This window comes from Scheffersomyces xylosifermentans (assembly GCF_036884685.1).
Source record: "Scheffersomyces xylosifermentans strain CBS 12540 chromosome Unknown RJT20scaffold_1, whole genome shotgun sequence".
In the NCBI taxonomy this organism is placed as follows: domain Eukaryota; kingdom Fungi; phylum Ascomycota; class Pichiomycetes; order Serinales; family Debaryomycetaceae; genus Scheffersomyces; species Scheffersomyces xylosifermentans.
In genome coordinates, this window is record NW_027042939.1 from 1,181,513 (window position 1) to 1,205,593 (window position 24,081).

A 24,081-nucleotide genomic window follows, 5' to 3' on the forward strand; every position below is an offset into this window, starting at 1 on the left:
TCGTTTGTCAATTCCCTGACCACTCGGTGTTGGCCATACAACTACTATTCTCAGAGGCCAAACCTAACCCCGAATTACCCCTTAATATAAACTACGCGCTAAATGGATAATTAAGAAAATAGCCGCTCACATCATTTGATTTATGGATTTAATACTTTCCAACCAGAAGATACTTGTTATATACTCTTTCATTAAACACATACACATTATTGTCTACCACTAGGGAAATACCAGATGTACTCACCCAATTTGTTCCCCAAGGACTTGTATATGCTATGGAACCATGAAGAGACAAATAAGACACTCAGGTCTCAGGAACCAATTAACCAAGGCTCGCTGCAACACCAATCAAGGCATACATCCACATCTAACCAGAACACACGTCTGACCAACGAACAGGTCTTGGCAGATCAACGGAAGTACCTTCGACTGTTGTTTGCGCCTCCATTGCTGGCGTACACTGCGGAATATCCAGGTGCTAGTTCTCTACAATTGGACTACATAATACAAAGTACATCGTCTATGACTGGATTTACACCTAGTACTGGTGCTAGCATTCTAACAACCACACCGTTGGCACAACTGAAAGTCGAACAACTTGAGAGAATACGGAATACAGGATACACGACAATACGGCCAATTGGCATAGATAGAACTATGGAAGAAATTGACTATGATGATGCAGGGCATTTCAATGTCAGCGAACAACAGTATGATGACCCGTCGTATGTAAACACTGCTGAAAATACCCATACTGGTACGGGAGTTAATGGAAGCAGCAATTTATCACTCAGTCAACAAATGGAGGTTATTGGAGGTGAAGAGAGTCGAGAAGCGGAAGTTGTATTTGATGGAGAAGTATCTCTATCGGAAGACGATGGACTTGAAGAAGAGGACGATGATCCGTTGTTTGAATCCACAGAGCCGGAAGAAGAGAGTTTAAGGCGTCATAGTAGGTTCCGTTTACCACTGGAGGAACCTGGGTATCGTGATAGCTTGGAGGATGAAGGTTTCATGGCCGATGAAGTAGAATACCAAGATGACCACAGTTTGAATGCAGACACAAATCAATATATGTTCATTAATAGTGGGGCGTCTTCTACTACAGTGACCTCCGCTAACCTTAACTCAGGAAGAACAGTTATTACAAATCCAACGTCTTTCTCTAGTCCGCTTCAAACGTCAGTCAATCAAAGTGCAAATGCTTTCTCTTTGAATCGTATTGACGAGATTCAAGATGAGAATGAACAAGATCATTCTGACTTAGACATGGTGGTCGATGCTGATTAAAATTTTTTGCGTGAAGCGAAGCCCATAAGATACATTACTCAAATGTGAATAAACATAGCTAAATCTATAAGTCTATCAATATAACTAGCTTGGGTGTGACAACGTATGCAATTGTGGTATGCTCTTAATACAATCCACTTTAGCTACCTGCAAATGGATAGCTGGTACCATCCATTTTCCACAGGAGCATCTAGATCCCTTCCAGCTGTATCCACCGACTTTAGCATCACATTTGGGGCATAGGAATTTCCCCTCTATGTCTTCCCTTTCCAATTCTGGTTTCATCCAATTCACGGGGTCGGATAAGAAATGGTGCGAACAACTTGAACTAGCTTCTTGGACTGATATAATCCGTCTGGAATTTGGAGCCTTTTTTATGAACTGGGATTGGCGTGATTCAGAGTCTGGTGGATCATGAGCTTCGATATTATCATTTAATGCCAAAGCCTGTCTACATCTCTTACATCTCAATTCAAAATCCTTGGATCCTTCTTCTTTCTCTTCTTTGACTTTAAATAAGTTCAAATCACGCAAAGACGATCCTGATGGATCCATTTTAAGACTGTTGTCAACCACAAACTGCCTGTATAATTCATTTGAGACGTCAACTTTGAAGTCTATATCTTTGTATAATACCAACTGCTCCATGAAGCCAGCATTTGGTTGCGCCTCAGGTACTTTTCTAGTAACAGCGTGAAGTGCCTGATCGATTGCTAACTTGTACTTCTTCATGAGATATGCAATAATAATGGTGACTGAACGAGAAACACCTTGGGAGCAGTGAACTAGAACATTTCCCAGGTGCTTTTTCGGATCTTTTGAATTCTTGAATAATGCATCATCTATGAATTCATAAGAGGACTCGAAATATTGTATTATATTCGTGGTCTCTTCATCGGTGACCTCTATCTGCTTGAAAATGTAGTTAGTGGTGTACTCCGCAGGGATGGGACCAGGTACCACGGATAAGATATGTGTAATTTTGTATTCGTTTTTTAAGTCTATTCCAGCATTAATTGGCTCTATGGAAGACAAGTATATTCCTCCTAATATACGGTGTAACATAGTAAGTTTCTTAAGATACAAACAGCTCTTCGCATTGTTTAGTAAAGCGAGATGATTAAATTTTTTAGACAAGAAATTATTCCATTTTTTTGCAGATGCTGCCAGATTGCGACAAAAATGGTTCCAAAATTTTTTGTTCGTTTGAAGTTGGAGAAGTGATGTATCGATATTTTCAATTTAACTACATCATATCCATAGTATTTTGTAAGATGTATACATATAGCGAAATATTATATGCTACAACCAAATATTATCTTTATCAAGACCAAGAAATTTCTTTAGCTGCACTTATATCTAGTGTTGCCAAAAAATTGAGAAAAGTCTGCAAAAATAATACAATTCATGTTAATTATATAAGATGATGAATTCACGCCATTATCATTATACATCGTAGAACTACTCTCAGTATAGTTAACTTGCCAACCCCACCAATATAACACTGGGCTTATGTTTATACAGATTACAATAAGTACTGATCAACGCTGTAAGGAGCAATATCGAAGGTACTCACTAGTAATGGGCTACGTGGACATGAGGCTGAAAGTGAGTAAAAAGACACGTAAAACGGAACTAGTTAATAAGCGATCAATAAAATTGGGCTCAGAAGATCGGCCCGAAAGCTGGGGTACATCGACGTAGTAATAACAACTATGTGCTTCTCAAAAGTCTAATTACCAGAAAAGCCTATAAGAAAACAAGGCAGTATCAAATATCAACCCTTCATGTACCTCACTTCGGGAAGTAGTTTTGAGCTCAACGGATTTTAAACCCAGCCGAGCATTAATGTTGGGCTGAGAGAAGCTGCATTGCCATTTTCAGGTTTTGATGCTGTAGAATATCAGTTCATTCTTAAGGAATACATAAATGTGGGGGTCGGACTCCGTCGAAAATGGCGTCACCTAGCTGAGCCCTATTCCATTGCCTCGCGTATACAATTCGGAGTTTGACACTGTATCTACTCCGACGAGAACCGTTGGGCTATACTAAGAAAATAACATCGCATTACAGATATTGTTTTTGCTACATGGAGCCACATCGACCTATCCTTTCAAGAAATGAGAGGATGGGTGAGTCGAGAAGACGGAGTAAACTCGGACTTGTCTATGTGTTGCTAGCTATTTGCCCCACCCCCGCATTGACACTTTTACGAAACTTTAACAGAAAAAATATATCGGCAATTCTAGTAAGAGAGTATTTTGGTGGGGCAAGACAAACAAATAAAACAAGAAAACGAATGTGGGGTTAATTGATAACAATCCTCAACAATCGGGCAATTCCAAGGAATACATAGTTTATGTTGCGATTGTCAATCACGGATCATCAACCTCCAGAAGAGTCTTTATGTTTAGTCCATTTACCGTTTGCTGCCGTAACGAAGCCTCAATGTCCGACTACTCGGAGGTCCCCACGCACCGTCCTGTAGGCAGAAAATCTGTGGTGTGGTAACAATCGGGTCTAATTCACCACACCGGATGCAATATGCAACAGTTACGTAATTCCGAAGTAGCCATGACGGTTGGAACTTAATCGTTTACACCTGTCAGGACGCTCAATTCCTTATTCTTGACTTATTATACTGTTTCAAGAACAATCTGCCTCCACAAACTCATGTCGGAGGTGATCGTGGGCAGCAGGCGAGATGAAAAACCACATCGATTGTGGCTCGAAAGAGACGAGGTGTTGTTCCCAAGCTTCCTTAAAACACAGTATACACAGCTCCTGCACATGCATCATCATACTCCGAAATCTGGGGAATTAGTATGGGAAAATTTTTCTTGCGTCTATGTAGTCTTTCATTGGATCATTTGGCCGTTCCGAAAATATTACAGTATCAGAGGAATATTAAGGAGAAAAGGCACGAAATAATATTATTAGCCAATTGACCTGTGACAAGATGCTGCTGTTACCCGGGCCAATCGTGCCATCTGCTTCACTGATGTATCTTCTATCATTGTAACTACTTCTGCCCAAGCTACCAAAGCCCAATGTCGCCAACCACGCCATTAGACAAGAAAAATGGCTCTTTGAGGACGCGGGATTCACAGTTTGAAGGAAATATTCAAGCCGTCATCATGCTTCCTGGTGGTTAAGCTCCGAGGTGTTTTCGAAATTCAGACGTGCGCACGACCCGATTTTTAATGGCCGTGTGCTTCCGACAGACTTTCAACGCAATTTGATTGGTGAAATATGCATCTGTACAGGATCTCCGAGGATCCATGGTTGTGAGAAATTGAAGAAAACTATCAGCTACAGTCGCAGTGATTTCATTTTAGGCTTTGTGCTATTTGCATACAAGCTTAAAATTAAATAGTGATTGTTCATGATATATGAACAAATATAAATAATTTGCAAATTCCCTAATTTCGAAATTCAGCTGCATTTTTGTTTATTCTCTTCTCTCTTACTAGTGTTTGTTTATCAGGTATTTTTATATCACACTACTTTCCACAATGTCTGCCTTAAGATCAATTCAACGTTCTTCTACTTTAGCTAAGAAGGCTGCCTTCAACAGCGCCAGAACTTACGCTACTGCTGAACCAGTAAGTTAACCTGTGCAATTGGGACGACAATATCGACCTGCGATATCTTCTACCACAACATACTAACTCAGTTCTCTAGACCTTAAAGGCCAGATTGGCCGAAATCTTACCTGAAAAGGCCGAAGAAGTCAAGCAATTAAAGAAGGAACATGGTAAAACCGTACGTATAATTTTCAGAGAAGCTCCATCACTTGATAGTGCCCTAATTTATGATATGGTAGGGAATTCAGAGTAAAATGACAGGAAAAAGCATGATCTACTCGGGTAGCAGCCGCGACATGCGCAGACTATTCCTGACCCGCTCAACTATTTTATGAATAATTTACGGAGACCTCATCCCACTTAGCAACTGGATTACGCAATTCTTACCTTCCTATTCCCTTATCTTTGTCCTATCCCTCATTCATTGCTGGCCATTGGGCTGCTCTCCCACCGAAAATTTTTCTCTGCCTTCTTTATTTTTCTGTATATGCTTTATTATTTGGTGAGGGTGGTCGGACTTTATCAACCACGGAATACTGTAGAGAGTTTGGTGCAGGAATTGTGGGGGTGGGGCATCTCGAAACCACCTACCTATGGTTTCGGAAGAAGACTTCCTTGTATGATGCGGATCCGGTGCTAAGACGTTTGATTGGGCTACAACGAAGTGATAAGCAGCAATTGAGACGAAAATTCTCGAATCATAATTACTAACATGCAATTTTAGGTTATCGGTGAAGTTTTGTTAGAGCAAGCTTACGGTGGTATGCGTGGTATTAAGGGTTTAGTATGGGAAGGTTCCGTCTTGGACCCAATTGAGGGAATCCGTTTCAGAGGTAGAACTATTCCAGACATCCAAAAGGAGTTGCCAAAGGCCCCAGGTGGAGAGGAGCCATTGCCAGAAGCTTTGTTCTGGTTATTATTGACCGGTGAAGTTCCATCTGTGGCTCAAACCAAGGCTTTGTCCGAGGAATTGGCTGCTAGATCTGCTTTACCAAAGCACGTTGAAGATTTGATTGACAGATCTCCATCTCACTTGCACCCAATGGCTCAATTCTCCATTGCCGTCACTGCTTTGGAATCCGAGTCTCAATTCGCCAAGGCCTATGCCAAGGGTGTTAACAAGTCCGAATACTGGAAATACACTTACGAGGACTCTATTGAGTTATTGGCTAAGTTGCCAAACATCGCTGCCAGAATTTACAGAAACGTCTTCCACGATGGTAAGTTGCCAGCTCAAATCGACTCTTCCTTGGATTACGGTGCCAACTTGTCCAACTTGTTGGGTTTCGGTGGTAACGCTGAATTCGTCGAGTTGATGAGATTATACTTGACCATCCACTCTGACCACGAGGGTGGTAACGTCTCTGCTCACACCACCCACTTGGTTGGTTCTGCTTTGTCTTCCCCATTCTTGTCCTTGGCCGCTGGTTTGAACGGTTTGGCTGGTCCATTGCACGGAAGAGCCAACCAAGAAGTCTTGGAATGGTTATTCAAGTTGAGAGACGAATTAAACGGTGACTACTCTAAGGAGGCCATCGAGAAGTACTTGTGGGAAACCCTTAACGCTGGTAGAGTTGTTCCAGGTTACGGTCACGCTGTCTTGAGAAAGACTGACCCAAGATACACTGCTCAAAGAGAATTTGCTCTTAAGCACATGCCAGACTATGAATTATTCAAGTTGGTTTCTAACATCTACGAAGTCGCTCCAGGTGTCTTGACCAAGCACGGTAAGACCAAGAACCCATGGCCAAATGTGGACTCTCACTCCGGTGTCTTATTGCAATACTACGGTTTGACCGAAGAGTCCTTCTACACTGTTTTGTTCGGTGTTTCCAGAGCTTTCGGTGTCTTGCCACAATTGATTCTCGACCGTGGTATCGGTTTGCCAATTGAGAGACCAAAGTCCTTCTCTACCGAAAAGTACATTGAGTTAGTCAAGAGCCTCGGCAAGAACTAGACTTGTTTGAAAAACTGAGACGAAACATGAATTAAACTGTTTATTTTATTTATTATGTTTTATTTATTTATTATTGCTGCCTCCATTGCTAAATTTATTTAAAAGATCGCAAAATTTGCGGCTCTATGAAATTAGTATGTGAATGACTTTATGTAGTTGTGCTCTAAGATAGTTTATGTACAAAGAGAATGAACACAATTGTATGAGATTTGAGTGAGGTTTGAAAACATCGAAAACATCGAAAAATCGTAGTTTTCATGATAGGTATATTTCTATACTTGTGTTACACTTGAAATGCTCTAATACAAGTACTCCACAACATTTTATTCAGAACACTAAAGTATTCCTCTATCTTCAATCTGTAACCTTCCACTGAATCGGATACGGGTTTTAAACGATCGTGGTGCGACTATTCAAATGTGACTAAGAAAAATTTGAGACTATTTTTTTTTCACTTTGCACCTAAATGTTGTAGTCATTTGTACGAAGCTTCAGGCACGGGTTCTTGTCTCATATTCATTAAGAATGCTCCGACAGAGGTTTTTTGTGAGGTCATTCTCACGAGGATCGCAATCGTACCAAAAGATTAACTACTCGGGAACCCTACACCTTCCCAAAACGGCATTTGGTCCCAAAATACCCAAGAACGAAGTCTGTGACGAACTTATCAAGATAACGAGTCAAGATTTGTACAGTTGGCAAACCAAGAATAATGCTGACCGCCCAACTTTTACCCTCCACGACGGGCCACCTTATGCAAATGGAGATTTGCACTTAGGACACTCGTTGAATAAAATACTTAAAGATATCATTAATAGATTTGAACTAATCCACAATAATTCCAAAGTGAATTACCGCCCAGGATGGGATTGCCATGGTTTACCAATCGAGATGAAGGCTACCAATATGGAAACCGAAATAAAAAAGCAAAAGAAGAAAAAGAGCAAAAACAAGGATGAAGTTGAAAAAGCAAACGAAGAAAAGCCAGTATTACTGGCCGTAGAGATCAGATCTGCGTGTCGTCAATTAGCCCAATCAATGATTGACAGTCAGCGTCAACAATTCAAAGAATTTGCTATCATGACAGATTTTGAAAATCCATATATCACAATGTCCCATGATTATGAAATCAACCAATTAAGAATATTCAAGAAGTTGATGGAAAATGGTTTACTTTCCCGGCAATTGAAGCCAGTGTGGTGGGGATGCGAAACCCAAACTGCATTAGCCGAAGCGGAGTTAGAATACAACAATGACCATAAGTCGATTGCTATCTACGTAAAATTTCCAGTAGTTTCATCCAAGATCTACGAAGAACTCAGAAGTAAATTCAAGTTGAATGTCCAAGAATCAGCTCAGAACGTGAAGGTGTTGATTTGGACTTCTACTCCATGGACCATTCCAGCAAACAAAGCTGTTTGTGTGAATAACGATTTAGACTATACTTTAATCCATAACGAAGAGGTCAACGAATACTTAATAGTTGCAGAGTCTTTAGCAGAAGAGCTTTTGAAGGTCAATTCGTCATACGAAAAAGTCGAAGGTGCACGTATAACAGGAGACCAACTAGTTGGAATGAAGTACTTCAACCCAGCTTCTAAGGATGGAATCCACCATCCAATTTTACATGGTTCTCATGTGATTGCTTCAGCTGGTTCTGGATTAGTACACACTGCTCCAGCCCACGGTGGTGAAGATTTCACTATTGGTAAAAAACATGACTTAGACATACGTTCTTCAGTAAATGGCCAAGGGAGATACATCAAGGACAATATTCCTGTCGGATTTCACATATTGAGTAATGAGAAGGTGACTGAATCTCAAACAGTTCGGAAGTGTATCGAAATTTTGGAGGAGAACGACATGGTCTTCAATGTTAACAAAACTTTCAAGCATTCCTACCCCTATGACTGGAGATCGAAGACCCCTGTCATTCAAAGATCGACCCCTCAGTGGTTCGTTAATGTAGAGAAGATAAAACCTACTGCAATCGAAGCTCTCAGCAAAGTAATATTTTATCCAGAATCCGGAAAAAATAGATTACCTCTGTTCATCAATAATAGAAATGAGTGGTGTATTTCCAGACAGAGAACATGGGGTGTTCCGTTACCAATCATATACAATAAAGAGACTGGGGAACCAATTGATGATATTGCAGTTGTTGACCACGTAATTGCTCGCATTGACGAGTTCGGAACTGACCAATGGTTCACTGAAGAACAGGACATTGCCAGATGGTTGCCCCAAGAACTTCAAGAGAAAGGGGATCTTTACATGAAAGGACAAGACACTATGGATGTGTGGTTTGATTCTGGTACTTCCTGGAGTACTTTAAACAAGGACCTAGAACACAGCTTCAGATCTGAAAAGCCGTTGGCTGATGTTTACCTTGAAGGTAGTGATCAGCATAGAGGTTGGTTCCAGTCTTCATTATTGAACAAAATTATTGCATCAGGGGAGAATGGTGTCGATTTTTTACCAGTCGCCCCTTTCAAAAAAATTATAACTCATGGATTTACCTTGGATAGCAAAAATGACAAGATGTCAAAGTCCAAGGGTAATATTATTTCTCCCAAGCATGCTATAGAGGGAGGTGGAAAGCCATTACTACCAGCTTTGGGAACCGACGGATTAAGACTTTGGGTGGCTTCCTCGAATTACAGTTCTGATGTAAATGTTGGAACTGAAGTTTTGACAAGAGTTTTCGAAAACGTCAAGAAGTTAAGAGTTACATTCAAGTACATGTTGGGCAATCTTAATGATTTCAGTGGCACAGTAGCCTACGAGCAACTCAGCCCATTAGATAAGTATACATTGTCTAAATTGTTCAAATTGCAAAAAGATTGTGTGGAATATTACAAGGATCATAATTTTTCGAGAGTTGTGAGCGATATCAACCACCACATGAACGTGTCATTGAGCTCCACGTATTTTGATATTTCGAAAGACTGTCTTTACACGGATGCAAAGGATTCAGTGAGAAGAAGAAGCATTCAAACTGTATTGAAGGAGATTTTAAAGGTATATATTGGACTCCTTGCCCCAATCCAACCACTTTTGACACAAGAGGTGTGGAACGAATACCGCAATTTGTTTAATGAAGAGAAGACGTCTCCATTCATGATGGGAGAGTGGAAAGACTACTATGCCTTGCCAGAGAATTTGTTCAACGAAACTGTCGAGAAAGAATTTGACAGCATTTGGAGTCTCAGAGATCAAATCTACAAAGTCTTGGAAAAGCTCAGAGAGGAGGGCTACTACAAGAACAAATTGGAGACTCAGGTGAACCTCAGCTTCGAGAAGGAAGGTTCAAAGATGGAGTCTATCTTGCGAAACCATGAACAGTACTTGGAGGACTATTTCTTGGTATCCAAAGCAGTTATTGGCGAACTGGTGGTGAGCCCTGACTACGAGAGCACATCTGTCATCGAGCTTAACGGTGAAAAAGTAATAATTCAAGTCAGCCCTTCGATGGATGCAAAATGTCCCAGATGTTGGAAATTCAATGCTCCTCACGAGGATCATTTGTGTTCCAAGTGTGACTCTGTCGTGAACCCATAATGGGATATGAGATGATAAGCGCATCTGAGATGACAACTTGTACATAGAAATAGATATACGCGTAATGAGTGAGAAAAATATATAGAACACTCAACATGTTAGATAATGCATACGCATAACATCCAAAATATATATGGATATACGAAATGAGCACTTTCTTTCAAAATATACACAGAGTAGATAAATGGAGTAGAAAAAGAACCAAAAACGGATATAAATACAGAAAGTAGATTTTCCGTGCATACAAGATCATCAAGAAAGAATAGCTATATATCCGCAACTTTCTATTTGACCCTCTAGTTATTTCGTGAGTTTCAGTAACAGTCAATACATACACCCCACCTAAATCAAAACTGCAAGTCGTTCTGCAAGTCGTGTGATAAATCCCTCAAAAATCAGTCACTGCCACATTCGCTCTGTCACTGCTGCCTCTGTGTCTCGTTTGTTCTCTTTTCTCACTCAAACAAACCTCACTCAAAGTTCCTTCTACAAAACTCCAAAAGAGGGTGCGAAATCTCACTTTCGCTGGTGGAAAAAATAACCCGCAAACGCCAATTGTTTTGCCCTGGTCGCAGCGAACAAATACAAAACGAAAACAAAACCAACTGTCTCTTATCTGGGCGCTTGCACCAGTAGTTCGTAGCAGGTTGTTACAATATCCATTGGCGGTATAGCTGCGAAAATAAAGAGACTCAAAAAGGTTGAGATTGAAAAAGTTGCTCATTCAAACCAATATAGGCTGCTGCAACCGCCATTGAACTTGCATTCACCACCAAAATGTCTATTTACCAACGGAAGGTAAACAATTACGAGCAGAGAAAGCACGACTTGGTACATTCGTATCTCGCATTGAGGGATAAATTCGTGCTGATAGACGACCCAGATCATCGGTTGGAGAATACCTATGAGGTTCTCCTTCAATTGGATGAAATATTGTACGAATACCGTGTAGTCAAGTCATATCTTGAAAACAGGCTGGATCTCACATCCAACGATAAACTTCTTCTCGACAAAATGGATGCGTTAGCCACCCGACTCGAGAAGTTATTGCCCATTCCAGATATCATCTCAAGAGTGCAAGAATTAGCTATACTAAGAAGGCAAATAAATGAAAATGCCAGAGAGGCCTCAAAAATATTAAACCTCTACGAGCATTCCGATCCAAGAGCCAAAAGGTTTATAGAACCATCTACTCCAGGAAGTAGGCCCAAGGAGAATATTGCACTTGGTAAGTGGGACGATGGTGGATGGTCTAAAGAACATGTGCGAGTGGTGTTTGACTCGGCCAGATTGAAGAAGACTACCTTCGAAAGAAGTGAATTCATAAAGCAAACGTTCGAAGAAAAATTCAAGACAGCTATTAGTTCCAAGGCGGCAAATTATCTACTTCTCCATTACGGCTTCCGGGACACAGGTGTTAACCTAAAAACTTTTCACAGCGTAATGGATGATGCCTTCGTTTTGAATCAACAACTATCTACATACCCAAGAGCCGACGCCATTCTGGATTACTTCAAACAAAAAGTGGGAATCAATGTAAGCAAAAATGAATGCACTTACGTGGCGAAGTTCAGGGAAATTATGATGAAGTTTTATAACTCTCCCAGAGAACCAGAAGAGAACTACAAGGAGTTCGAAGATCAAGCTCCATTCTTAAACACCCACATGACCCACATCATTCATGATTCCTAACAAGTCAGTAAAGAGATGACCTAGACCAGAGGTTTAAAACTTCTTAGCTTAACTAGTGCCACAATAATGTATTATACAAATGTAACAACATACAATTTGACATATGTTAATTTATTAGTAATTACAATAATATACACATGTGCTGAACATTCAACTAACAAGCCTGGCACATATACAACTAATCAATAGAGATAAAAGCAATCTTGTCACCACAGGTGAGAGACCTATTGTCCTCTCATCTCTTTCCACTCATTAACTGTGTCAACAACTGGGAACTTGTGGACTGGTTTCCACCAGCAGTTGCAGCAATTGGAGCAACAGCAGGGTGCTCTCCATTGAACTGGCCAGGTACTTGTCCCGTTAATTGTCCCTGGGGTAATTGGGCCTTTGGAAGATTACCTGCAGCAAATAAACCTGGAGGTGGTGGAGTAGAAGTGTTAGCACGTTCATTCTGTCTCAACATGTTAATTTGAACCTGATTTCCTTGCTGCACCTGTTGTTGTTGTTGTTGTTGTTGTTGTTGTTGCTGTTGCAATTGAAGCAATAACAATTGCTGCTGCACCTGCTGCTGCAGGAAGGTTGAGTTTTCACTCTGACCTTGTGATTGCTGTACTTCCAACAACTTCTTTTCTTGTTCCAATTGCAATTGCTCTAATTGAGCAGCTTGGAAGTTAGGAGTTTGTTGTTGGCGCTGTTGTTGTTGCTGTAATTGGCTTTGAAGCAAGTACTGCTGTTGCGTAATTGGATGGTTCTGGTATGCTAAATGATAATTCTTGATAGGTCTCAAAAGATACCTTTCAATAACTTGGCGAGCCAATAATTTATCCTCCCCGAGACTGCTGTCAGCAGAGTATGCTTCACTACTGTTGAAGGAGAACAAGGGCAAGATTTTACTGCTGCTGTTGGACAACTTGGAAAAATGAACTTCTAATTTTTCCTTTCTCTGCTGCAAATCCTTCAAGCATTCTGTAGTTTGCTCTACGAAGCTCAAGACAGAGTCATCGTCAATATCAATGTCGTCTGGAAGTAAGATGTTATCTTTGGTAGCACTCTTTGTAGGCTTAACTTTATGCTTATTATCTTTTCTTTGTTGCAGTTTCTGATCACGGAACATCTCTCCCAAGGTGGGAAAAGCTGCTGAATTGGCTAATGGGGTATTGTTGTTGACGGATGGAGAATTGCTGGCTGAAGCACTTGAGCCTTTCGCCCACAGTGCTGTCGCTGGCAAGACCGGTCCACCGTTAGTTGGGGGAATGCTAGAATTACTCGTGTTGGCTTGATGATCCTGGTCCTCATCGGAATGCGAGTGGGTTTCCTCCTCGCCCCCAGAGTAATTTGACTGGGAGTTTGTACTAGAATGAGCTTGGTAATGATTGGATCCTGAGATATTAGTGCTGCTATTATCTCTGGACGTACCACTCAAACCCATCATGCCCATTTTAATTCCCTGCTGGGTAGACAAGTCCTTTCTTGTGTAGGAGTCTGCTTCTTCACCAGGTTCATGGAGGAACATACAGTTAGGATTAGGGCATGGGTGACCTCTGAGGTATGACGAGCAGTACTTGGTAGTACCATGTGCTGCCCTCAAAACTCTTCCGTCGCATAAGGAGCCATCCAACTCATTAATGCACTTCAATGCGTCCTCCTTCCTCGAAAACGTCACATAAACTACCAAGCCAGGGTTCTGGTGGTGGTGGTGACTACCCTGGGGACTTGGAGATTTCTTGTTAATGACAATCTTCAGAATCTTTCCATATTGCCCGAAGTACTTGTCAGATCTTAAAACCGAGTGCAAGTCTTCTGGGTTGCAAGGTGGATTCAATCCTGTGACATATACCAAGTTCTTCTGAACTACTCTTAGGCCGGCTAGGTGCTTCTTGTTCGCCATCTCCGTCTCCTTCTTTTCCTTTTCACGTTGCTTCTTTTCACGATCACGCTTGTCTCTCTTCAACTGCTGCAAGCGATACTCCTCTGCACTTATTGTCTTATATTCTACAGACTCATCATCGTAGAGACGTCTGCAACCAGGACATCTACCATTTAACTCCGGATTCTGCTTGATGTTGTTGTAGCAAAATTGACATATTTGATAACCACATGGACATGGCTTGAAATTTTTGTCGGAGATATCCATTTCTTCCACACATAATGGGCTAAACGTGTATTGTTAGTACTTGCTGCTGCAAAGAATGGTCAAAGAGAAAGAGTGGCTTTCAATTGGTCTTGAATCAAGTACATACCAGTATTCTTCTTCGTCATCGCTGATGAATGAGTCGTCGCTTGGTACCATTTTAGATATATGAGATTTAATACGCGTTATAGGAAATTATATAAAACTATTTGTTAACTGTGAATAGTTACTTTGAACTTGTATTCTGACAAATTCGTGACTGTTGCTTTACTGTGATTTCGTTATACCCGCTTGAAGAAAAAAAAGAAACCGAACATGAGTCGTGCACGGTGGCGAGACTTTGGCACACATTAAGTAACAAATTATGTAACCAATTATGAGCTCTGGAAAGAGCCTTTAGAGGATTAGTGGGCGATTGAGTTAAATGATACTCAGGGAGAGTTTGTAGTAATTAACTTAGAGATTGATCATACAATAGAAGAGGTGAAAAGAAGACAAAATTAAAATGGCTTTTATAGTGGAATTGTGGGACTCTATCTTCACACCAGGAACAACTCCTGCGTTGATCACAGCTACCCATGTATCATTTATCTTGCTTATATTGTCATTGATAGCGTTGATCTTCCTTAGTGGCTCATACCATTTCTATAATTTATTGGCCATCGCAGTTTTGCTCTACGCGTCTGTGATCTGGTTCATCAATGAATTGAAAAACGTCAAGTTGAAGACCAACGAAGAGTTGGAGGCAGAAAGCAAAGCCGAAAACGAAAAATCAGTGACAGCTCCAGCTGAAGAAAAGGCTGCCGGTACTGCTTCCACCACTACTGCCACTGCTCAGACCAGCCCTATCAAAAAGAGAAAGACATAGAGCAAAAATATGTAAGAACAAAAACATAGCAGAGGTGCTTAGTTATAAGATTTGTTCAACCATTGTAAACTAACTGGGGAATTGACATAATATGTACATATTGTAAATAGTAGATCACATATAGCTTATCTTTGTTAAACGCCATAATAATATTCATAATAATATTGTTAAAACTTATGGAATTCTTGGTGTAGGATTTATAGAAAAAATAGAAAAGTAGAAATGAGCAATCGTGACCACTAGAAGGTTCTTATCAGCCATGAGTTTTCAAGACGTGTTCCAAGCGTATATTGACAACCCTTCTAAATACAAGCAATTGGTTGAGTTCGAGGATGAAAATGTCTTAATCATCAAAGACCAGTTTCCCAAGGCAATTCGTCATTATTTGGTTATTCCCAGAGCTCCTGAAGTCACCCATGTTCATCCGTTAGAGGTGTTTAATAGAAACTACAAGAAATACTCGGGTGATGAATTGTATGATTTGATTTCATTTTACATAGAGAAGGCTAAAACGATGATAATAGAAGATCTCGATAAGCTATTCGATCATCCGAAGGAAAACAAACTAGCATTGGCAGAGTTGAAAGTCGATTTCATACGAGCTGGTGTGCATTCTGTGCCTTCATTACGAAACCTACATTTCCACGTAATAACGCAGGATTTTGAGTCAGAGAGATTGAAAAACAAGAAGCACTACAACTCTTTTACTACGCCTTTCTTTGTAGACTTCGATAAACTTGACCCATGGTCCAACAAAGCCTATGACAAATTGAACCGTGGAGGGTTTGGTAGTGAAAATCAATACGATTCAGATTCGGCTTACTCCAGTGAGTCTGAAGACGATAGAGTTTTCATCAGACACGAAAGAGACAAGACTATTCTAGATAAGATTATTAAGACAACGCCGCTCAAATGCACATATTGTGGAGCTGTTTTTGGGAATAAGTTCCAGGAATTGAAACAACACCTAAAAGAGGAGTATTTGAAAAAATATGCTTTATTTGATGGTTTTGAACCAGCTAAGTTGACCCCAAACCAATTCAAATAAAAACAAATGAGTATGTAATCTTGACGTGCCATCCATAAAGAGTCTTAACAACATATAGTACTGGAGACCTTACAGTTAAGAAAAAGGAAGGAAGCTGCAAAATTCTAACCCGCTCATTATACCTTAGTCCGGGTAAATTGAACATATAAAGATTTTTTTGGTGGTCTTGAACTACTTGAAAATATTGAGATGTCGTTTCTTAACAACATTCTTCTTCTTCAATCATGGCCCATAGCCGGGCAAATATACGACTATAATCTTCTAGTAATATTAAATATGTAGTTTACTGGGCAAATATCTCCACGTGTGTGCCTTCTTTAGATGCAAGTGGTAAACGAAACCCAAATATAGAATTCAAAACCTCTGCAGAAGGGTTGATGCCAATATTCTACGCATCGACATTCTTTTGATGAGGTTTTACATTTATAAGTGTACATTAGTTTCTACGTACGTTCAGTTTAAGTGCATAAATTCACTTAATCTAGCTCCTAACGATTGTTTGTCCAAATCTCCACTTAGACCGTGATTCGGAACGAGGCACTTCAGTTTGAAGTCGCAATAATTGCACTTGTTCAAGTCATTTGTGTAGGTTGGAAACCTGCTTCCGTTCCAAAATGTAGAAGCTCTCGAGTTGTGTCTATCAAGTTCTTCAACGTCATAATTGTAAAGAGAAGTATGGAAATTTTGTGACGTTTTCCCATTGTGATATTCGACAGCGGTACTATCTCCAAGTAAACTTTCAAATAGACCATAAAATTGTGCAGACCTTGCTGCAAAATATCTTAACGTAGGGGCAATTGTCCACTTCTTTATCAACTTCGGTGTCAAAATTTCATAGTAATTAAAATCTTCTATTTCATTGATTTTATCAATCATATGGGAATGCATAGGAACTTCATCACTACTGAAGTCATCAGTCAAAGTCTGTTCTGTTATGCCAATAATCGAGCTAACATCATAGTCTATCAGGGTTCTCTGCAGCATGAATTTATCAAAAGGTTCGAAATCTATTTTGTCCCCATTCGCCAACTTGACAAAATCATTATAAAAGAGGTGGTAGTTCTTTCTTAAGATACTAATTATGGTAATCACATCAACAGGCTCATCCACATCAAGTCCTCTCTGCCTTGCATTCTCAAGAAGGCTGTAGTATGCGAAGTATTTGTTATCCTTGTCATGACTCTCGTTAGCAAGCAACCCTAGCATCTTCCTATAGTAGAAGGTCTGGAATTTGGCTGCATTCAAAACTGATATCAGATCTGGTATGCGATTCCACGACCTCGTCTTGACATCTGTTGTCTTTACACTAAAGTCACTAGTATGATCATTGATTAAGATAACAATATCTTTGAGAAAATCCGTGAGAACTATCATCTGCTTGTTGCCAATAAAGTCTTTGAAGTGATAGTCCAAATGATCTCGAATGTCTTCTATCAACGAAACATCGGATATGTCATTTTTGTTAGACAATTTGAAATAGTCTACTACACCACTTACCAAAACTCTTTGTGAGTCGATATCACTGGTCGTATTATCGTTCCGTTGAAGGTCTTCTGATTTACTGACGAAGGCACCATTATGCAAATTTACATAGCCATGTACCAATACTTCTCTAGCTTCTGATGTAGTTATTAATGTGAATAACCGCTCTATAATCTGCTCACTCCAATCAAGAGATAGTTTGGCAACGTCAGGAGAGCCATATGCTATCTTCCAGAACTTTTCGAATTGAATGCTCAACTTCTCTAATAGAACAGGATCATCGATATCCTTTATGGACTGCTCGAACCTAGCGATTGCTTCCGAAACACACGTAGCAAGTGTCCCAATAAGAATACTCGTGTCTACGGGCCTGTGTAATTCTTGCTCCAACTCTGAGTGTCTCTCTAATCCCAACTTTATAGCATTGGTAGCTTTGTACTGGGGAGATCCAGCGTAAATCGTGTAATACTCTCGCAATTCACACCATCGATCTGTAAGCAATTTGGTGACTGAAAGACGCGGAGAAACAGTGTACGACACGTCAGAATTGAATCGAGAATGAAACTGGTACGGATTCAAATTCCTCGGATTATAGAGAGGTAGCATTTCGTTCTCTGTAAGATTCCAATTGGCATATATTTGATACAACGAATCGTTTGGGAGTAGTTGAATTCCCTGTTCGATTCCAGAGCTGTCTTTGCCTATATTAGTATTGTCGGCTTCGGCTATATCTAAAACCGTCTCCTTTTCACGGCCGATTGTGAACTTCTTGAGAATCAATCTCGCTTCCATGTCTTCATCGTCCATGATTTTCTTCAACTTTCGTCGTCTTTCGTGATCATTAGTGGTGTTGCTTACATCTTTTGGCGGCACTATTGGAGGAATCAAAGACTGAGAACCAGTACTCATCTCAGGAAGAACCTTTCCCTGTCCCCTTAAGACATTCTGGAAGTTTCTCATAGATACTTTCATACCATTATAGTTTGTATATATTTTCAATCTCTAATACAATACAACATGACAACTAGGTAACTAACATACTCGCATTGATTTGCATTCCTTATAAGACAATAGTTATCAGGACTGCAAAAAAAAAAAAAAAAAAACGCGGCATACAGAGAAATAATGTCTGTAACAAGGTGAAGAGTCGGATAAGTAGTCCTTAAACAGGTTGAAGTATTAGTTACCCGAAGTGGGCCATTTCAAGATTTGAAAAGGCTTGACCCATTTGTAAGAAATTCCCGTTATATAAAAGACGTAAAAGTATAAAAGTATAAAAGTGGATCTGAAACTTGCCATTGTTACCTGCTCTACAACATAGTGCGGTTGTGTGCTGCCTACAATTATGAAGTGATATAATGCTTGTGAAAGTTAATATAAAACGAATAAAGTAACCAGCCGTAACGTAATAATACATGTATCGAGTTCGTGGTGGCGCCACTTCCATATAAAGCTGAAGTGAACCGAATTGACTATTTATAACCTTAGGAAGAACTGAAGTTGGTTTTTTTCCCTATCCTCGAGATTCGGGCTGTTTAATGTATACCTCTCTTCATTTTCAAAGAATCCCTCTTCTTTTCACTCAAACTGAATTGACCAGGAAGATTGATTCTGCCAGAATCGGCTAAAGTGGGTTCGTTGGAACCCGTTGGACTCTCAGTCATTGGGCTAGCCGTGCTATTAGAGGAAGGCTGTTGAAATCCTTCGCAGAAGTAGCCACACTCTTCCGATAAAGCAGATCCCGACATGAATGGCGAGTCTAATGCCAAGTTATTAGGATTACCTCTGAGAGAAGGTGCTGCTCCTGGAGTTGTGATGTCCCTCATGGCTCCAAACGCTTGCGTATTGGCAACCTCTGTATTGATAGTCAAAGGATGAGGAAACGGGTTGGTGCTTGATGAAGATCTAGATCTCGCCTGTTGGAACTGCTGTTGGTAATAAATCAATTCCTCATAATCGTTAATGTTGTGACCACTTTGCATATTATTCTGAAGCACATTGCCGTTACTGTATGGAGGTGTCATGGTAGGGCCTGAAACAGAGCCTTTGTTTGAGTTTGGAGGTGTGGTATAATCCATCATCATGGAATTAAAGTTCGATTGATTTGGAGAAATGTTATTGTTAGCAGATCTGTTGATGAAAGATTGTGGTACATAATCTTGCATTGACTGCAAGGAATCCGTGCTAATGTTGAAGTTTTCACCATTTGGCATGGGGTGTCCATTTGGTCTTATACTATTAATATTTCCCACATGCAACCAATTGTTGTTGGTGTATGAGTTGTTTCTAGTCAAGGATTGTTTCCTGAGACTAAGAGACGACGATCTCGATCTAGTTGCATTTCCAGTCGCGTTATTGGTGTTGTAATTCAGGATATTCAACTCGTTTAATGACAAGTTGGAAATCGAAGACTGTCTCAACCCCGCGCCGCTACTGTTAAGTATTCCATTTCCGGTAGATGTTACGGAAATCGTCGTAGACTCGGGTAGCTTTGCAGTGTTGGTATTTGTAGAGTTATTTATGGCGTTGCTGGAATGAGAGTTGCTGGAGCTATTGAAAAGACATAAGTCTATCAAACGCTTTCTTATCAACTGCAAGAAGATAGGCTGATAAGAGTGGTTTCTGAGATAATCCGCGTTGATGATGCTTTGATGGTCATACAAAGGAGGGTTTGAAAGAGAAGTATTAGCTATCAACTTGGACATTGTCTCGTTGGCTACCTTGCTCACAAGACCACTCGGAGGCGTAATTCCCAGAAAGGGGGTAGTTGTGGGCAACGACAAGAAATGCGAATACACTGATAAAACCAACTGATCAAAACTTTGAGTAAAGCTAAGAGTATAGTTTCTAGTAGTCTTGAACGATCCGAATGAGGGTTCGTCTATATCCGTGAGTATGTCGTCGGATTCACTGTAGTGCGGATTCGAATAAATAGTGTCTTGCTTACTTGCCTGGGTTACCGGAGGTGCAAAGTAGAAGCCTTGTTGCAGTTCTCCATGGTGATTAGCACCGAATGGAGCCTCTATAGGAGTCTTCATAGTCTGGTCGAGTGGAGTAAATGGAGGAGCTCCGCCGTCGGGATTGGACAAGTTGCTCAACGACTTGTTCAAATTAAGCTTCAAGTTCAACTTTTTGTTAATCATCTTATGCTATATTTGTTCTATAGTGTACGCAAAGGAAACGGAACGAAAACGAATCAAAATAAAAAGGGAATGGAATAATATGCGTTAAGTCAAGGTGGAAGATGAAAAGTCTATCAAGTAATGCTAAGTTTCAAGATAAAAAGGTCTTTTGTAGAAGCTTATTGCCGGGTTACCGCGTAGCAAATTTTGTAGAAAGCACGGAAATATAAGGTACTTAAGCAAAAATTGTTCTTCTCAAAGGCTATTCGATATTTTTGTAGTATCCCTTTAGTGTAACAAGAAGGGGCAATATTGTACCGAGTATTGTTGGTTAAGTGCTTGGGCCGACTTCAAGGTAATTCCGGACGTAAAGCGAGGGATTTTAAGGGGTACCGGAGCGATATAGTTCGTCTGGATGATGTGGAAGGACGAATTAGCGCTTTGTTGGGATGGCAACGTAGTAACGAGAACTGGCTATTTATACGAATCCAAAGTTGTATCTAGGGATATGGATAGTCATATATGGAGTAAGGAGCCGAAGGAAGTGTAGTAGATAGTGCTAGTGATCACGAGAATTGAGAATTGAGAATTTTCAAGACGTGTCTGTATGTCGAATTATTTTTGGTCTCGACAATTATAGAGGGGAGTACCGGTGATTTATAGTTGCGAAGAAGTTTTCAACGGCAGTTACGGGGAAATCAGATAGTTGATTGCTGTTGGGAGAAATGTTGGTCTTTTAATAGAAGGTGAGGTTGAAGGCTGTTATGTTTGTTTTCAACAATGCTATTGTTAGAACTAACCTGAATTGAGGCTTGAGCAGAGGGTCTCACAATGGCTTGAGACAGGCACTACGACAATAAAAGTGGCACTGGATTCTATTATATATCATGAATCTGCACTTCAATATGTGTGAAATGAACTTCTTCTCTCCGTCGAACCTTGTTTACTTTTGCTCTACACATCACTCATTGTGCGTCGACCCTTGTACCATGACGAATGTCTGGCTAGGTCATGGCCAGTCTTGTGTGCCCCTCCTTTCATTGCCTGCATTAGATAAATTCCAGGGCGTCTCGCGTTTCATGCATAGTCTGCTAATTTGCCCCGAACGAGTTAAAATCAAAGTTGCATCAGATCCCTTCTTCCTGTTGTGGGTAAATTGGTACATATTCTTGTTGCATTGATCATATTTTCTCATTGAAAGCTGCTTGTTTCACTAGAGGGTACATTTTGTGAAGCCATCCTTGTAGGCTAGTCCTGGATTATAATGCAAATATTATTTATGCGAACGACACAAGATTGTTTCTCAGCGAAAACGTGCGGACATTGAGGTGAGTGCTCAATGATTAGCATGAGCAGAAGGCCAGATATGGAGTGGCAGCATCGAATCGAATCGAATCGAATGGTAGGCTTCCTAACAGCTGAATTGCAAATTGATTGTTAATGAGACGATAATTTTCTCTAATTATTTTCTACACAATTTTTCAAATAAGGTATCGCAACCTTATCCCTCAAGAATCTAGAGCTGCTTCGATTCTCCAGGTAAAACATCGCTGGGCTTAAGACATGTAAGTAAGAGATTTGGGTCACTCGCCAAGTTTTATCTCTATGAGAGAAGAAATCACAGCAGTCTACGTATTTCATGTTCTTCATCAAGTTTAACTTACGACGTATCGTAGTACATAATTTCATGAACTAGCCTAGAGCCTATTTAACTTCAGTATATCTACTCTGCTCCTTTCGGCTGTAGCCGATATCACTCTTATATGTAGCCTGGGGCCCTGAAAATTTAATAGATCTGAAGACTGGATATTGGACTTTTGCAAATCAATTAGGGGTACATCTCGTCGTATTTGCCAAACGATACCTCCTATACGATCCCTAGCACATCAAGGCTAGAATACAAGTGCATCTGAACCGTCTCGTGCTTCTAACTTCCCAATAGGGTATTCATATATGTTGCAGTGCCTTCTTCTCCATACAAGAGAATATCTTAAATGTGTTATGTCAATTTTCAAGATGTATGGCAGATGGCTTGTTAAAATCCAGTGGTTTCAATTGGCAACGGGCTAAAACCCAGCAGATATCTTGGAGTTCAGGTAAGCATTAGACTATTTTCGCCTCCGATTCCTTCTTCCTGTATTATAAGATCTTCGCTGGGGCTATCATAGTGATCATTATTCTCTTCCACATAGATATCATTTTGATCAGCCTCGTCTACTGTCAGGTGACGTTGCCTGTATTCAAAGTACTGGTCTAAGTCATCATCTAACAAGTGCTTATCATATTTTAAGTTGTAAGGTAGCAATTTGATTAAGCTTTCGGACGGCCTAACATCCATGTCACTTATTGGCTCCTGCCCTTCTTTTTCGTTGTCTATACTTATCACCACGTAGTCATGTTTGTTTAAATTGTGTAATTGGTGTTTGAATTGTTGATATTTTTTGTGCACTTCGTCGTTATTGCTATTTATAATGGGATGAAACTTGAGGTTGCCTTGGAACTTCAAGAACTCATCGGCTAGGGTAGAATTCAAAAATTTGAGATCGTGTCCTAACTTAAGGTCCTTTTCTATCAAATAATTTAGCCAAAGTAACTTGTCTTTGGCTGAAATGCCATATTCATCATCTTCGTCTTCGTCGCCGAAGTCCCCCTGCAAATTGGTAATATCGTTTAATTTCAACTGGTTATAGTACTCTTGTCTTTCCTTGTGCTTTCTCTTCTTCTTTTCTTGGTCGGTTTCCCCGTCATCCAAGTCCAATTTTCTCTTCTCAATCAAGTTCCTAATTAATTCGTTAGGGAACTCGTTTAAACTACGAGATACTCGGAAAGAATCACTGTACTTGGTCCAATTCACAAACGATTCCAATGACTTCACATTATATTTTGAATCCTCTTGAGTATCGAGTTTGAGATAGTCGTCTGGCTTTATAGCCTCTACCAATATTAATGCCTGGGATATATCTTGAAGTTCAACATGGTTCGATTGATTTCGTAACTGTGAACACTTGAGCGATTGCTGTATTAACTTTTTGAAATATTGGATTGCAATATCTGTTATGACATTAAGTAAAGAAGGTTTGCACTTCTCAAACCCATTGGCCTTTAGTATTTGTGCTATTGATATTCTCAATAATGCAAAATGGAAAGATTCATCCATGGTAAAAATATTTCAACTACGACTACGTAAAAGTTTTATAGTACACTGCTGACTTAAGGATATTGTAACCAATTATGCGATATTATAGTGAATTGCTGCTGAGATTATTACCATTCATTCTTGTTGGTACTGTTAAACGCCGTTGGTTAAAGCCTATGGCTTCAGTTATTCAAAAATTGCGGTCGT

At 40.1% G+C, this 24,081-nt stretch overlaps 11 protein-coding genes across 11 annotated transcripts; 6 read left to right on the top strand and 5 right to left on the bottom strand. All coding sequences in view use genetic code 12, as the record gives it.

Annotated features, from left to right (window-relative positions):
• Positions 1–30: 30 nt before the first annotated feature.
• On the top strand, positions 31–1,332 carry RJT20DRAFT_10474 (uncharacterized protein). Its single transcript, XM_064915708.1, has one exon. It carries the CDS (start codon positions 235–237, stop codon positions 1,288–1,290), a length of 1,056 nt encoding a protein of 351 aa, XP_064776975.1. The 5' UTR covers positions 31–234; the 3' UTR covers positions 1,291–1,332.
• YVH1 (tyrosine protein phosphatase) lies at positions 1,333–2,599 on the bottom strand. The gene has a single exon (XM_064915709.1). The coding sequence runs from the start codon at positions 2,353–2,355 to the stop codon at positions 1,375–1,377; it is 981 nt and encodes a 326-aa protein (XP_064776976.1). The 5' UTR covers positions 2,356–2,599; the 3' UTR covers positions 1,333–1,374.
• A 1,914-nt stretch (positions 2,600–4,513) lies between these two features.
• Positions 4,514–7,278, top strand: CIT1 (citrate (Si)-synthase). The gene is made up of 3 exons (XM_064915710.1): positions 4,514–4,895; positions 4,975–5,055; positions 5,602–7,278. The coding sequence occupies exons 1-3, from the start codon at positions 4,806–4,808 to the stop codon at positions 6,832–6,834; spliced, it is 1,404 nt and encodes a 467-aa protein (XP_064776977.1). The 5' UTR covers positions 4,514–4,805; the 3' UTR covers positions 6,835–7,278.
• Position 7,279: 1 nt separating this feature from the next.
• On the top strand, positions 7,280–10,588 carry RJT20DRAFT_10481 (isoleucine--tRNA ligase). Its single transcript, XM_064915711.1, has one exon. The coding sequence runs from the start codon at positions 7,360–7,362 to the stop codon at positions 10,393–10,395; it is 3,036 nt and encodes a 1,011-aa protein (XP_064776978.1). The 5' UTR covers positions 7,280–7,359; the 3' UTR covers positions 10,396–10,588.
• Positions 10,589–10,725: 137 nt separating this feature from the next.
• Positions 10,726–12,205, top strand: RJT20DRAFT_10521 (uncharacterized protein). Its single transcript, XM_064915714.1, has one exon. The coding sequence runs from the start codon at positions 11,173–11,175 to the stop codon at positions 12,085–12,087; it is 915 nt and encodes a 304-aa protein (XP_064776979.1). The 5' UTR covers positions 10,726–11,172; the 3' UTR covers positions 12,088–12,205.
• A 117-nt stretch (positions 12,206–12,322) lies between these two features.
• NOT4 (CCR4-NOT core ubiquitin-protein ligase subunit) lies at positions 12,323–14,377 on the bottom strand (the record flags this gene model as incomplete). The annotated part of the gene is made up of 2 exons (XM_064918107.1): positions 12,323–14,240; positions 14,328–14,377. 2 exons carry the CDS (start codon positions 14,375–14,377, stop codon positions 12,323–12,325), a joined length of 1,968 nt encoding a protein of 655 aa, XP_064776980.1.
• Positions 14,378–14,682: 305 nt separating this feature from the next.
• RJT20DRAFT_124051 (uncharacterized protein) lies at positions 14,683–15,319 on the top strand. The gene has a single exon (XM_064916115.1). The coding sequence runs from the start codon at positions 14,724–14,726 to the stop codon at positions 15,084–15,086; it is 363 nt and encodes a 120-aa protein (XP_064776981.1). The 5' UTR covers positions 14,683–14,723; the 3' UTR covers positions 15,087–15,319.
• Positions 15,282–16,395, top strand: RJT20DRAFT_10525 (histidine triad superfamily, third branch). Its single transcript, XM_064915716.1, has one exon. It carries the CDS (start codon positions 15,346–15,348, stop codon positions 16,132–16,134), a length of 789 nt encoding a protein of 262 aa, XP_064776982.1. The 5' UTR covers positions 15,282–15,345; the 3' UTR covers positions 16,135–16,395.
• Position 16,396: 1 nt separating this feature from the next.
• Positions 16,397–18,671, bottom strand: DEM1 (Dem1p). The gene has a single exon (XM_064915715.1). The coding sequence runs from the start codon at positions 18,586–18,588 to the stop codon at positions 16,588–16,590; it is 2,001 nt and encodes a 666-aa protein (XP_064776983.1). The 5' UTR covers positions 18,589–18,671; the 3' UTR covers positions 16,397–16,587.
• Positions 18,672–18,709: 38 nt separating this feature from the next.
• RJT20DRAFT_10543 (uncharacterized protein) lies at positions 18,710–21,192 on the bottom strand. The gene has a single exon (XM_064915718.1). It carries the CDS (start codon positions 20,757–20,759, stop codon positions 19,152–19,154), a length of 1,608 nt encoding a protein of 535 aa, XP_064776984.1. The 5' UTR covers positions 20,760–21,192; the 3' UTR covers positions 18,710–19,151.
• Positions 21,193–22,628: 1,436 nt separating this feature from the next.
• Positions 22,629–24,039, bottom strand: RJT20DRAFT_10549 (uncharacterized protein). The gene has a single exon (XM_064915719.1). The coding sequence runs from the start codon at positions 23,893–23,895 to the stop codon at positions 22,831–22,833; it is 1,065 nt and encodes a 354-aa protein (XP_064776985.1). The 5' UTR covers positions 23,896–24,039; the 3' UTR covers positions 22,629–22,830.
• Between the last annotated feature and the right edge of the window lie 42 nt (positions 24,040–24,081).